Source organism: Pundamilia nyererei, unplaced genomic scaffold (assembly GCF_000239375.1).
Source record: "Pundamilia nyererei isolate P.nyererei 1_Seehausen unplaced genomic scaffold, PunNye1.0 scaffold00002, whole genome shotgun sequence".
NCBI classification, from domain to species: domain Eukaryota; kingdom Metazoa; phylum Chordata; class Actinopteri; order Cichliformes; family Cichlidae; genus Pundamilia; species Pundamilia nyererei.
This window is the reverse complement of record NW_005187403.1, coordinates 9,917,316-9,930,753: the sequence shown is the minus strand read 5'-3', so window position 1 is coordinate 9,930,753 and position 13,438 is coordinate 9,917,316. Positions and strand designations below refer to the sequence as shown.

General features: G+C 41.1%; 1 protein-coding gene across 12 annotated transcripts in view; it reads left to right on the top strand.

Moving 5' to 3' along the window:
• dnm1a (dynamin 1a) overlaps positions 1–9,151 on the top strand; it is a 50,307-nt gene extending 41,156 nt beyond the window's left edge. For 2 of the 12 annotated variants that reach the window (XM_005720472.2, XM_005720465.2), the window contains 8 exons: positions 749–858; positions 1,550–1,661; positions 1,883–1,897; positions 2,572–2,742; positions 2,839–3,080; positions 3,291–3,494; positions 4,325–4,361; positions 6,222–9,151. In XM_005720472.2, coding sequence (XP_005720529.1) covers positions 749–858; positions 1,550–1,661; positions 1,883–1,897; positions 2,572–2,742; positions 2,839–3,080; positions 3,291–3,494; positions 4,325–4,346 — 876 coding nt within the window. In that variant the 3' untranslated portion in view covers positions 4,347–4,361; positions 6,222–9,151. Of the gene's footprint in view, positions 1–748; positions 859–1,549; positions 1,662–1,882; positions 1,898–2,571; positions 2,743–2,838; positions 3,081–3,290; positions 3,499–3,621; positions 3,659–4,324; positions 4,362–6,221 lie in introns of those variants that run through there. The other 10 variants (XM_013909834.1, XM_013909819.1, XM_005720466.1 and 7 more) reach the window with 9 other exon arrangements.
• Positions 9,152–13,438: the final 4,287 nt, after the last annotated feature.

The following is a 13,438-nucleotide window of genomic DNA, read 5'->3' as shown; positions in this document are numbered from 1 at the left end:
CAAATTCAGCAGCTCCCAGGCTGACCTAGAAACTTACTTCTCTCTCCCTGTGTGTGTGTGTGTGTGTGTGTGTGTGTGTGTGTGTGTGTGTGCGTGAGAGAGAGAGAGAGTTTATTTGCTTGAGATAAAGATAGAGATCAGACTGAGCTGACAAACTTTGAGGTTCCCTGATTCATAAATAGTTGGACGTCTGTGTATCATATGTTGTGTGCAAATTTACAAGTACAAGAGATTTCTAGCCTGGAACGCTCTCCCTCTCCCTCTCTCTTTCTGTCTGTGTGTTTCTCATTTGTTGCTTGCTCTCTCCCCCCCACCCCCCCACCCCCTTGACTCTGCACAACTGTAATCAAAACCACAGACTGTACTTTCCCATCCATCTCCTTTGCTTTTCTTTCGTCTGCTGTAGAACTGAATGTGCGAGCTTTTGCTCTTCATTTCCGCTGACCTTTTTTATCCGCTTGTCTCTTTTAGCCTGCTATCTTTTTGTCTGTATCAGCAGCGCAAACTAATGACTCAAAAACTTTTTCACACACTCACCATTTACTATATATGTTACATAATACAATTGTATGCGTAGCTCTAAATTTCACAGCCCAGAGTGATCATAATGCAGCATCTGCACTAGTTTTTCCTTTAAAGCGACTCTTTTTTTATACAGTGAGAGTATCTGCATGACCCTTTCTCCTCTTTATCAGGGAAGTCTTCCTCCTCGTTCTACTCACTGCTGTGTCTCTTTCACCCCCTGCAGGAGAAGGAGAAGAAGTACATGCTGCAGGTCGACAACCTGAAGCTGCGCGATGTGGAGAAAGGCTTCATGTCCAGCAAGCATATTTTTGCCCTCTTCAACACCGAACAGAGGTGTTATTAGACACACACATTAACACTGTAACGCAGAAACAACTTAAATGCACCACAGCGTTAAAAGTTGCTCTTTCGCCCACTTTTATGTTTACATTAAATGAGTTTTGGGATTTCTGTGTGACAGCCAGTGAGGATGTAGTTGTAAAGCTTAAAGAATATCCCGATATTGGGGAAGTCTGCAGATAATTTAAAGTCCTAAGTAAAAATTATTCCAAAGTAAAAGGACAAGAGTATAATAAAAATGAACTTAAATTAAGAAAGTAAAGGTTTTAAATTGTGCAGAGTGCCCTTTCCAGCGTTGCATGACATTTTTAAGTATCTACATGTAAGCCAGACTTTATTGTTGTTACTGTTGTAGATAAGAAGCACTAAATTATACTTTGGGGCATTTTAATCCCAAAAAATTATACGAGTTTTGTATCCAAAACAAAAAAAAGTAGATTAAAAATGACCAGAATTATAAAGTAAATGTTGTGAAGTAACAAAAAAGCTATTTTTGTAGTATAGTGGAGTAGAAAATATGAAGTAAGATAATATAAAGTGAAAACAGAAATTCTGAAGGAAAGAACAAGTTCCAAGTTTTTCCATTAAAGTGACTGTATTTAGTTACTAACCTTCACTGGTGGAAGGACGTGCAGCTGATGAGATGGGACTATTGGAGTGCACTGCTCACACTGTGTCTCCACAGAAATGTGTATAAGGACTACCGTCAGCTGGAGCTTGCGTGTGAGAGTCAGGAAGACGTTGATGCCTGGAAAGCCTCCTTCCTCAGAGCCGGAGTTTATCCTGAAAGGGTCACGGTAAGATTTCATCTAAAGCACACGTGCACAGACAACACTGTGACGCAAACACTCTCACAAATGTGGAATTTATTCCCAGTTCATATTATTTGTGTCCAGTAGTAGCTCAGGTGGTTGCTGTGATGTTTCCTTCTGCAGTCTCTTTTAATGTTATTGTGTTTCTCATTTGCCATCTGCCCTTTTCAATGTCTTTTATCTCTCATTGCTATTTGGCGTTGTAGGAGAAGGAAGGAAAGGTATGTTATTCTGGGTACTAGATCACTTTTCTGTGTTTTCTATGTAAAGCATGAACTGTACTTTTACTTAAATGGACCTGTACCTGAGTTGTGTAGCTGACAGTGATCAGTAAATGGATAGTTTAGCGTAATCATTAGGAGTAGATTTTTGAACCACTGATAGGGAATCACCTTGCTGGTGCAAAGATAGCATTTTATGCCTATCAAACTGTGTAAATTTGACTAAATAATCTTTTCTTAATAAATGCAGCACTGGTTCATCCCTTGAGTTAGGTGAACTTGTTATGGCTTAACAAACAGAAAGAAATAATCCAGTGAAAGTGGTCAGTTAGGAGGACTGGACTGAAAATGAGTGAAAAGCCAATAAATGTCTAAGCCGTGTCCAATAGAAAGTGTGAAATATCTTCAGAAAACCTGAAGAATTATTGCTCAAGACCATGTTAAAAATTACTAGAAAGTCTGAGTTCTTGGAAGCAAAATATAAAGAAATTCTTTTTATTTAATTATTTTCATCCACATTTAACTACACTGATGAATTGTGTGTTCATCATTCAGCTGGTAATATCATTTCCTGGAGAAAACCTTTTCCTTCCTGTCATTCCTGAAGTGCTATCACCCTCTCCGTAACTCTGCTACACACACATTTTAAAACAAAACCCTAATTTGTCTCACAGAGTGATGGTGGTGATGAAAATGGTTCTGACAACCTCATGCACAGCATGGACCCTCAGCTGGAGCGGCAAGTGGAAACCATCCGCAACTTGGTCGACTCTTACATGGCAATCGTCAACAAGACCGTCCGCGACTTGATGCCGAAGACCATCATGCATCTCATGATCAACAATGTGAGTCTGCTGCTGTTGTCTCGTATGTCCTGCTGAGACGACAGGACTTTGAGATTTGACAGACAGCGTGCTGTGTTTCTCTCCCTCTGCGTGCAGACTAAAGAGTTCATTAATGCTGAGCTGTTGGCCCAGCTGTACTCATGTGGTGACCAGAACAGCTTGATGGAGGAGTCTCAGGAGCAGGCCCAGCACCGTGACGAGATGCTGCGGATGTACCACGCTCTGCGGGAGGCTCTCAACATCATCGGCGACATCAGCACATCTACTGTAACCACCGCCATGCCACCACCCGTGGACGATTCCTGGCTTCAGGTGCAGCGTAGCGGATCTGGAGGACGGTAAGGCGCATGAGACATCAGACTGTGGGACTGAGAGAGTACGTGTGGGAACAGGTTGGGGAGAACAAATATTAAAAGCCCATGTCTAATTCTGACATATGGTCAAGTAAATAAGAATATTCTAAAAAGACGCAGCGTCTGACTTATTGACACTTTCCTGATGTTTTTCTCCTTTTATGTTCCTCTCTTCACTTCTACTTTCTTATCAAGATCTCTGGCCACCAGTCCAACTCCAAACCGCAGGGCTCCACCAGGACCCCCGGCCCGTCCAGGCTCTCGTGGTCCTCCACCTGGGCCTCCTCCTGCAGGGGGTCCCCCTGTCCCTTCTCGCCCCGGAGCTTCTCCTGACCCATACAGTGGGCCACCACCCACCGTGCCCTCCAGGCCTAACCGCGCACCCCCAAGTGTGCCTAGGTGAGTGGAAACTCTTCCATCATAGAGTAAGCCGCAGTAGATTTTACAAGGACACTGACATCCAAACTACAATTTAAGATTATGTGACGTCACCAAAGCTGAAGTGTGGATACTCTCTGTTAACAAGGGGGATGTGAAGACGCCCGGATGAGGGGATAAAGGAGGTAAAGGACAGTAGAAAGCGCTGGTTTTGATAGAGGATAGATTAATAGGCTGGTAGATTGCTAGTTATCCCCATATAGGCACTACAACTACAACATCTCACTAATTTCTTTCACCTTGCTAGTATCTTTCAGCCATCACCAAACTTTCAGCACGTTGTCAGGCATCACCTGTTAAATAATCTGTTGCTAAAAGCGAGGTCGTCTGGATTCCTTTGAATTAAAACATGATCTGATGAATGAAGGGGAGATGGGAATGTGGAGGGGCTTCCTTTCTGGTATTCATTAATTGTATGCATTTAAAATCCCCCCCCCCCCCTTTCCTGTGTTTGTGAGCTAGCTAACCTCTTTAACCTGGGGCTAACTGTCAGTAGCTCACCTGTTTTACTGTAGAGGACGCTAACGTGGCTGAGCGAAGCTCTCACTGGAAAATGACAGCTTTTTAACATCTTCACTAAAACTAATCTGTTTTAAGTGCCCATTTTTCATCTTCCAATCCAGTTTTTCTGTACTGTGAGCTGCCATGAGTGAGAGCTTCGCACATGCGATGTTGGTCATTTCCTGCGCTGTAACTGTTTGCGCTCCTTTTCTCTCTCCTGTCTCCTCTTCTTCACCCCTCCGTCCCCCGCCACACCTCTGTCCCACACACTGCTATGGTTCCTTCTACAGAATCACTATCACTGACCAGTGAGGACTAACATTACTGGTACGTTGGGTACTGTCTGCAACCATGATCATCATCATCACAACGACTTTCCTTCTTTCCCTTTCTCACAGAAACCATCCCTTTCACTGCATGACCTTTTCCTTTTCTCACCACTGTTTTCTCAGAGGGCTGCATGAGCAAACACACACCCGGCGCAGAGTGTGTGTTTGCATGTTTGCATCAGTGGCTTGAGCTCAATTCAAGCTCAGTCTGATGTTATTTTGTCTGTAAAGAGCACCAAAGGAGGACATTTTGTCAGTGTAGGCCAGGGGTGTCCAACGCCAGGCCTTGAGAGCCGGTGTCCTGCAGGTTTTAGATGTATTCTTTATCCAACACGGGTGATTTAAATGGCCAGATTACCTCCTCAGCATGTCTTGAAGTTCTCCAGAGGCCTGGTGATGAACGAATCATTTGATTTAAGTGTGTTCACCCAGGGTGACATCTAAAACCTTGAGGCCTGGAGTTGGACACCCCCGGTGTAGGCCAAGAAGACTCGCAACAGATGTCCGGGACCTAACTAATGTTGGTGCTGTGTTGTATATGTGTGTATGCCACAAAATCCCTCCCATACCTGCTTATATCGATGTGTCTGATGCTTTCTTTTAGTGACACGGTGCTCTGTTTACCAAAATCACTTTTCTTTGCAGGATTTAGTTAATGTGGAGTAGCCCTACTGGTGATTTATTTTTTAGGTAAATACTCTATAGTTTAACTAACAAATGTATTACCTTTAAGAGCACTTGGTAAGTACAAGCCATATCTTCATTTATAAATGATAATGAGATTATAAAATTTTTCTTTGGAGAATAAGTTGTATAAGCTGCCATCAGCAATCCCAGCTAGCTTTGCAAAAAGATCAGACACTAGACTGTGACTGTTGAGGTTATTTGAGTACAGTAGTTTCCTATTCTCACGTTAGGAAACCAGTTTGAGATGATTTGAGCTCTGAGTTTGTGTGTGGGACAAAGTGGGATGCAGTCATAATGCAGGGCTGGGAGGTGGCCAGATAAATTGTATTTGAACACAATGTTTCCAAGTTTCTCGCTAAGAAAAGAGGAATAAAAGGAAGCCAAAGTTCGTTCGTTCCAAAGTACAATATATACGCCTATATTCTCCATTATGTTACTGTTGTTTCGGCTGCTGTACTGTCTGTTAACAGTTTTTGAGTTGTAGTTTGAATGTAACTGTAAATGGGCATATATTTCTTTTGAGCCATATCTGCCATTGTCTTGCAAAATCTGCAAACATTGTGAATGTTTTGGTAACACTCACTGACCAGGCATAGCATCGTACGTAAGAAAATCGACAAACAGGCAATACCAACAGGTATATCATATGTGCAATGGTACAGAGCGCAAAGATGTTAGACTAAATTATGGAGTGAATAAAGGATGGTTCGCCCTAACTGGGAATAAGAGAGTATATCTGCATCTCTAAAATGTCACACATTCATATTTGCTTACATGTTTACCTTCAAGCAAACACTTTGCATGTGTACAAGTCAACTTCTGTTTGTTGTGTTTAACAATCAGTTTAATCTTCCTTTCAATCAGCAACAACTGCTGCTTAAAACTTTAATGCCTATCAGTGGATTTGCTCTCCTGTAGCAGAACTACAACTGAACAAACTGCACGTTACTGTAGATAAACAGCAGCTGGATGTGCAGGAACACCGCCTTCACTTAACTGAGCTTCAAATCTTTGTCATGTTGGTTGTATTTTTGGATGCCTCCATGTTTACTTGAAGATACAGTATTTCTGTGTGTTTGTGCATGAATGTACACATGGGGGCTGTAAACCTGTCAACAGGGAGCAACGGCACTAATCCAGTCTCTCCTTTGTGCTTGTGTGTCCACGGCAGTCGGAGACCCCCGCCATCTCCAACCCACTAGACTCCCTGGCTCCTCCGTCCTTCCCCTCCTCCTCTGTTTAATTCTCCCTTGGATGAGAGGCCACAGACAACAGCGCCACCCTCCTGTCGTTTTCTGCCTCGTCTGACCTGCGCTGGTTCCCAGCTCCTGCTTCTCCCTCACTTCCTCTTCTTTCCCTCCTCCTCACCTCCACCTCTCTCCCTCATACAGTGACGCAGAATACTTGAATCACACTTGCATGACTTACAAACATGCTGCACCCTGAGAACTCAATCTATGTAAAGACTGATGAAGCAAATCAGTTAGCGTGTGCACGCACGCAGTATACAGTCTAGTAAACACGTGCAAACACTTAAACACGGAAACATTCTTCCTGCTTTTGAACTAAAAGGGTAGACATTTAGCATGAAGCTATGCCTGAGTATTTCTAATAAGTATTCTCTCTTATTATTCTCTCATTCATCAATTGTTCTTTTATTTCATGTTTATTTATTTTCTTCCTTTTTTAAGGAATCCTTCCCTTAAAAAAAGATGAACTTTTAGGGATAAAGCAGAAATTTAGAATTTTTCGCTGGCAGATTTTCACAAGAGTTTCAGATAAAATGGCACAAATTCTTCAGTTCACTTAAACATCCACTAATACCAAGAACTTGCAACATACTTCATGGTAATTTGATGGATACTTTGACTCTGTAAATACTGGTGTTGTGCAGAGAGTAAATGCTTTAGTTCCTCTGCAGCATTTCAGCCTCGGAGTTAAAGTAAGAGGCAGAAAATGTTTCAATCAGCAGAAGTGACGATGGATAAAGTATTTCATAAGGGAGGTGATGCAAGCTGGACTTTTTTGTAACTCTGGTGTCTTCTCACTGCACTATTCAGAGTTTGAGTTAATGTGTTATGGCAGTTTTCCATATTCGAGTGTGAAGGCGACTGACTTTAATCAAGTCCGCTTGTGAGCTAAACTATAAAGAACAAACCGTGAAAGAGGAGGTCTGTCTCACACCCTGCAAATCATGGTCTTCATTACCATTAGCATTGTTGTAAAAGTTGACCTGTTTCTCACGTGGCTGTAAAATATTATTGCTAACTAAACAGCCACTAGTTGTTAATGTTTGGCCTCGGTGTGGGTAATCTGTTGTATGTTAACCATCATGCATAGTTTAAAAGAACAGCTGGATTTTATTTCCTTGATGATTTTTAATATTCATCTGGCTGTCAGGCGATTCATCATTCAAAAATGTAATCTTACCAGATGATATCTCATGGCCACATCTTAATTACCGTACATAATTCCTATGCCGGAATAACCCGTGGCTACACATTACTAACTGGTGGCAAAGCAATAATATCCCCCTCACCCTGGAGGTGAACATCGTCATTTCTCTGGTGCCTCCTCACCATTACGATTTTAGTTGTAATCTCTTACTTGTTGTAATCTCTTCATCCTGGCAAATAAGATCGTCTTTTTATTTTCTCTCTTCTTTCCTATCACCTAAACAGCCGGTCAAACAAGGGCGGGCCCTCTCGTCCCGAGAGCCCCCTGCCACCATTCGACTCTTAGAAGGAAACATTCTCCCTGTTACCTCTTCTCTTTCTTACGCTCATCTCGCATTTATCCATCCACCCATCACTCACTCACTCACTCACTCACACGAGGAGAGGAAGGCTTGAATGAATAACAGAAGTAAAGGATCGCCTGCAAATTCTTCACCCTCAGATAGACGCTGCTGCTCTTCGTCCATTTTTCCTCCTCCTCTTCATTTCAGCCTTGCAGGACGGGAGGAACTGCCCGTTGTAGCCTCAGGAAGGCCCTCAGTGTCACTGTTAAATCCACCTGCGATTTAAAACTGCTGTTGTCTGTGCTTCCACACGACCTATGCAACAACTGACGTAAAAGGAAAAAAAAAAAGATGCCTGTCCCGTTTCTTTCTTGCTCTCTGCTTCACACAAATGTTGTTACTGCATTATCTTTAAGCAAATGTGCAGCTTCAGACAACTGCAGGACACGCGAGACTCCAGCCTGAGAGGAAGGGAGTCTTTGGCCTGGGTTGAAGCTCTGTGACTGTTAGCTAGATAGCTCTTTACATATCCTTTTTATTCAGGCGGGGAAAACAGGAATATTTGCCGTGTGAAAACATTCAGAATTTTAAGTCAGTTGATGATTTGCCATTTCTTCTCTTTCCCCCCCTTTTTTTGTTTGGTTTTGTCTTTTTTCCAGTGGTCACGGGGGTGAGTGAGAACACTCAAAAACAGCCACAGTCTATGCATAAAACTGGCATTAAATGAAAAAGCTCCTTCTCTTTCACCCTGTCATTTTACACGTGTGAGAACCTGTGACCCGTGCGAACCCACCACCTTTTCTACCACTGACCTCCACTGTCAGCGTGATGTGGTGTATTGTATTTTTGAACCCAAGCAAAAAACAACCCACCAGCCACAAACAAAAATCTACTATTCATCCCTTGTGCATCTGGTACTCCACGACTGCAAAGTAAACACAACTAAGCATATTCTTCTTCTTATTTAATGGTAAATAGTTCATTATGGACATATCTTATTGTGTTATTCTGTATATGTGTGATGCATCTTATTGAACTTTCACTATCTAGGGAATTTAGTGTATGAAACCGCTGAATATTTAAATTATGACAAAATGAGTATATGTATAAGGAAGTAATGTTTTAAAAACTACAAAAAATATATAATACAATGATGTATATGGGCAACTGCAGGCTGTTGAATACTTTGGCTTGCAGCAGAGGGCTTTTGCTTTTCTTGTCCTTCTGTGTGTAGAATAGCAGCGAGGGGCGGGCTGAATGTGTGAAAGTCCTGCAGCGATCAGGTCCTGCGTCTTGTTTAGACTGATGTGCAGGACTGCTGTGCTCTGTCAAGACATTAAAAACTTCAGTGTGTAATCAGGGAAGTATGTCTTTGTGTCCTTTTTTTTTTTTAAATGCTGGTACATACTGGTGGTAACACAACTATACGGGAACTCGATAGCAGCTAATAATGAAACCACCAGACGAATGTGGACACAAAGTAAAATATCCTTATAGGCATATTCAAAATCCTGGCTGGATTATTCCAACCCCTTACTCAACCCCATCATTTACATATACATCACTTCTACAGACTGTTCCAAAGGTCTTTCATAATTTCTTATTTCCCCCTCTTTTCTATCTTTTGATACTTGGCACAAAAACACATAATTCGTTTCAATTTCTTTAGGTTAATCTACAAAAAATTCCAATGATAACAGTTCAATAAAATAATATCTTTACATGTGTTAGCTGTAAACTTGGCATATTTCATCTGAGGAAACAGGACAAATGAAACAAAAAGTGTCGCAAGTTTACAAACTACCTACAGAAGATGAACAGTATTTGAAACTCATGTCATTAAGAAACCAGAAAACAAATCTAGCAAAGACCTGAGAGATGCCTATGGCCCTTCAGTTAAACCAATTTCTGTTCACTGAAGCCTCATCAGAAATGGTCTCAGTGGAAAGGTGGCTGTCTAGAAGCCATCCTTAAGGATGGAGGCCAGGAGAAAAAGCTGAGGGATTCCAAGTTACACAAGAAATGGACTGAAAATCAGGGTTAACAGGTCTAATGGAGTCATGAATCTAAATATGACGGTTTTGGTTCAAATCATCAATACATATGGAAAAGGGTACAACAGTGGGTGTCTATGGTCATCTGTAAAACATGGTGGAAGCTCTGTCATGATTTGGGGCTGCATTTCAGCCAGCTGCGTTGTGAATCTAGTCTAAACGTATACAATTAACAAGGAAAAGTGTTGTCAGATTTTGCTCCAGCATGCATTGCCGTCTGAAAAGCATCTGATTAGCAAAGGTTTCATTTTTCAGCATGACAAAGATTTCAGACACACTGTAAATGAAATAAAAACACACACACATAAACCAATCGTCACATATGGGCTTTCACAAATAGGTTGCAGTTAAGTGGAAAGGTTCCTGCTTCAAGTGATGCTGTATAAAATATAGTCCATTTAAAGGGGGCGTGAAGGTTGCGTACAGAGGGATGCTGAAGATGTGGTCAAACCAGAGGCATATGGAGGACGCAAACTCTGGAGACTGAGGGGCAATGGCCTGATCAAAGCCTGCTGTGACACAGAAACATAGAGGTATGTGTGAAGGACCCGTCATGCTCTTCTGTCATCAGTCTGCAGCCTGGTGTTCCTCCCATCATGGGTCATGGGCTGCATGGGCTTGTCTTCACCTTCTCGTCTAGCACAGTACTTAAAGACATCCTACTCCTTAAATTAGGGTTCAGTTTCTTTGTGTGTCTCTCATACTCATCTTCACTCTCAAGGATTTTCCTTATTCATCTAAAAGAAAAGGAGGCTCTGGGATACCACTAACCGTGGAAGCAAATAAAAAGACCACCATTCAGCCTCCTTACAGCCTTGTTTTAGGTTTAAGAAGTTTATTTAGTTGAATAGGAAAATTTCTTGTTGTGCTATTTTGATGCCTGTAACCTGTCTGGAACTCCTTCTTTTGGACCAAATGGGATTTGGACTTTTAACTTTGTAACCTGCCTACCCACTCCTCCACCCTTGCAGTTAAATTGGTACAAAACTGTAAGGCTGGTTAATAAAATGTCTTTCAATTCTGAAGTCTGCATTTGGGTCTTTTTACCCGTTTGAAATCATCACATTCTTTTGATCAGTTTGCATTTATTTATTTATTTTATAGAATGTGTTTATTTCAAGAAACGATAAAGTCAACTAGGATAGGATCCAGCAGATGGATGTGTATAATGCCAGTTCACAGCCACAGTTCTTATCAGATGCTTTATATAATAGCCCTATGTAGTAGAGAGAATCAGATCGTCCCTGATGAGTGAGAACTTGGCAACAGCGGGAAGAAAGAACTCCCTTTTGACAGGAAGAAACCTCCAGCAGGGAGGGACAACCATCTGCTCTGATCGTTGTCCCATCAGGAGATCAGGGGAAAGAGAGGAGATAAAAGTGAGTGAGGGACAGATTCTTTGTAAAGCGCAGGATGAGCTTGATGACATCAGTGTGAGTTTCATGTGAAATGATATTTTAGCTGAAAAACACCAGTAAGATGTGCATTCGTTGTTGTTTATTATTTTGGTTAAACCAGATCAACATTTCATAAATGAATGCTCAGAAGTCAAGCATCTACTGTAGTAAAAGAAGCAGAGGAAGGAGACATGAGCAAGAGTTGCTCAGGGGATATTCCCCATCCCGTCGCGACTGCTGTTTTCAGTGCATGTTATTAATTGTATGTCTATATGTCCAATTCAAGCACCACCACCAGGCGTCACTATAGTGCAGCCTGCAGCCTCCATCCAGACACAATCCATGTAGGACCTCACATAAGATCAGTTCCTTCTTCGTTTCTAACCTTTTAGAGATCGAAAGAATCCAAATGAGAATATTTTTATGAAGTGTAAAGTCATGTGTTTAGTTCCCACCCTACTGCAGCTCTGTTCATCTAAACAGCAGTCTTTCCATAGAAGCTGAACCCTCCACCAGCCAGGCTCAGACATCCATTAAGACCGAGTCAGGCTGCAGACATTCACGTATTAATCATTACTTCATTACTAAAAGCATTTATTATAGGTTAGAGATATCATATATGCTTCTAGATGTACGTGTCGGCCTCGAGTACATTCAATTAACTTTGTCTGACATCGATTTTCATGCTGTCGAAATTTCTAAATATGACATTTTTTCCAGTGGCAGAAACAACCTTCCATAAGAAGCCAATTTAGTGGTTTCACCGATAGGGTCCTGGCATTGTGGATGAAGGCTCAACAGAATCATAAAAGCACAGAGAAACAGTAGCTGTTATTAGTGATGATGATACTTATCCTATTATGATGGCAGCAGGTTGTAGTTTCTGTAAGTTGAGTTTTCTTTAATAATAATTAAAAAAAGAAAGAAATCAAGACAAACCGTTTTTCAATCAGCTTTATTCAGGAGAAGGGGAGAAATATTACTCAAGGGGAAAAAAATCAGAAGGATTCTGTCAGAAGCAGCACTCATACAAATCAGTTCTCTCAACGATCCTTCATTTTCATCCTACGGCCACTTCGAATTTACATTAAAACTGATTAGTTGAGATGCTAACTTATTTTTCAAATAAATAAAATATTTTCTCTTTGTCAATCTTTGTACTGAATCACAGCCAGTCAGTGACCCCCAAACCCCCGACTCTGGACTAGCACGCATACAATACAAGCTGCCAGTAAATACTGCAGAGCAGCTTCCCCCCCCATACACCAGGCATAATGAATATACAATATGTTACACAGGTACAGTATATACACCACCTCTTAAACAGTAGAGACAAGAAATACTTCCTCATTGCCATGTTTCAATCACGCATTTGAAAGGGAATTAGAAAACCTCAGAAATCCACACAGCTGTTATTATTTTACAAGCCCCAGAAAGTCCCCAAACACCTGATGTTGATTTATCTCTTGGTCTTACCCTTTGCTAAAAGCAAAAAGCAAAAAAAAAAAGAAAAAAAAAAGGGACTGATTGCTAAGAAGCAGGGAAGAATGAGGGAGTCATTTTATTCAAAAGCACCTTTTGATGGCAAAGTGCAGAGGTTTAGGGAAGGTGCTGTTTACTTTCTCTGTAAAGAAACCAACACTGAGTACATACAACTACGACACAGTTCCATCTGACGTTGTATAATATACCTAAAATACCAAACTGCTTTCTACCCAATAAATTTGCCCAATAAATCAAGTGCGTGACTAATAATTTAATGAACATGCCCTTTAAAGCACAAGAAAGAAGATCTCAAAATTCAGAGACAAACATGTATGTGTAAAAACTTTTGCAAAAGTAGTCTCAATGAATTCATTTTTTGGATATGACCTTGCAGTGACCCCTTATCTTGCGCATTAAAAGTAAAAAAGGACACACAAAAAACAGAAGTTGCCTAAATTTGGTCTAAGTGAAAGAAAGGGAAAAAAAAAATCAGCTGTGGTAATTTGAATGATTAATTATAAAGGGATGCAATTTCACAATTCAATCAATATAGTCTCCAATCTCTCTTAAAGCTAGACAGAGAAACTTGAATTTCAGCCCTGATGTTGGGAGTTTTCCCCAATGTCTTGACTTTTAATGCCCAAAGGAGATTTATTCAAGTGTTTTGTAGCCAATACAACTACCAGCTATAACAAATCAGTCCTACTTTATT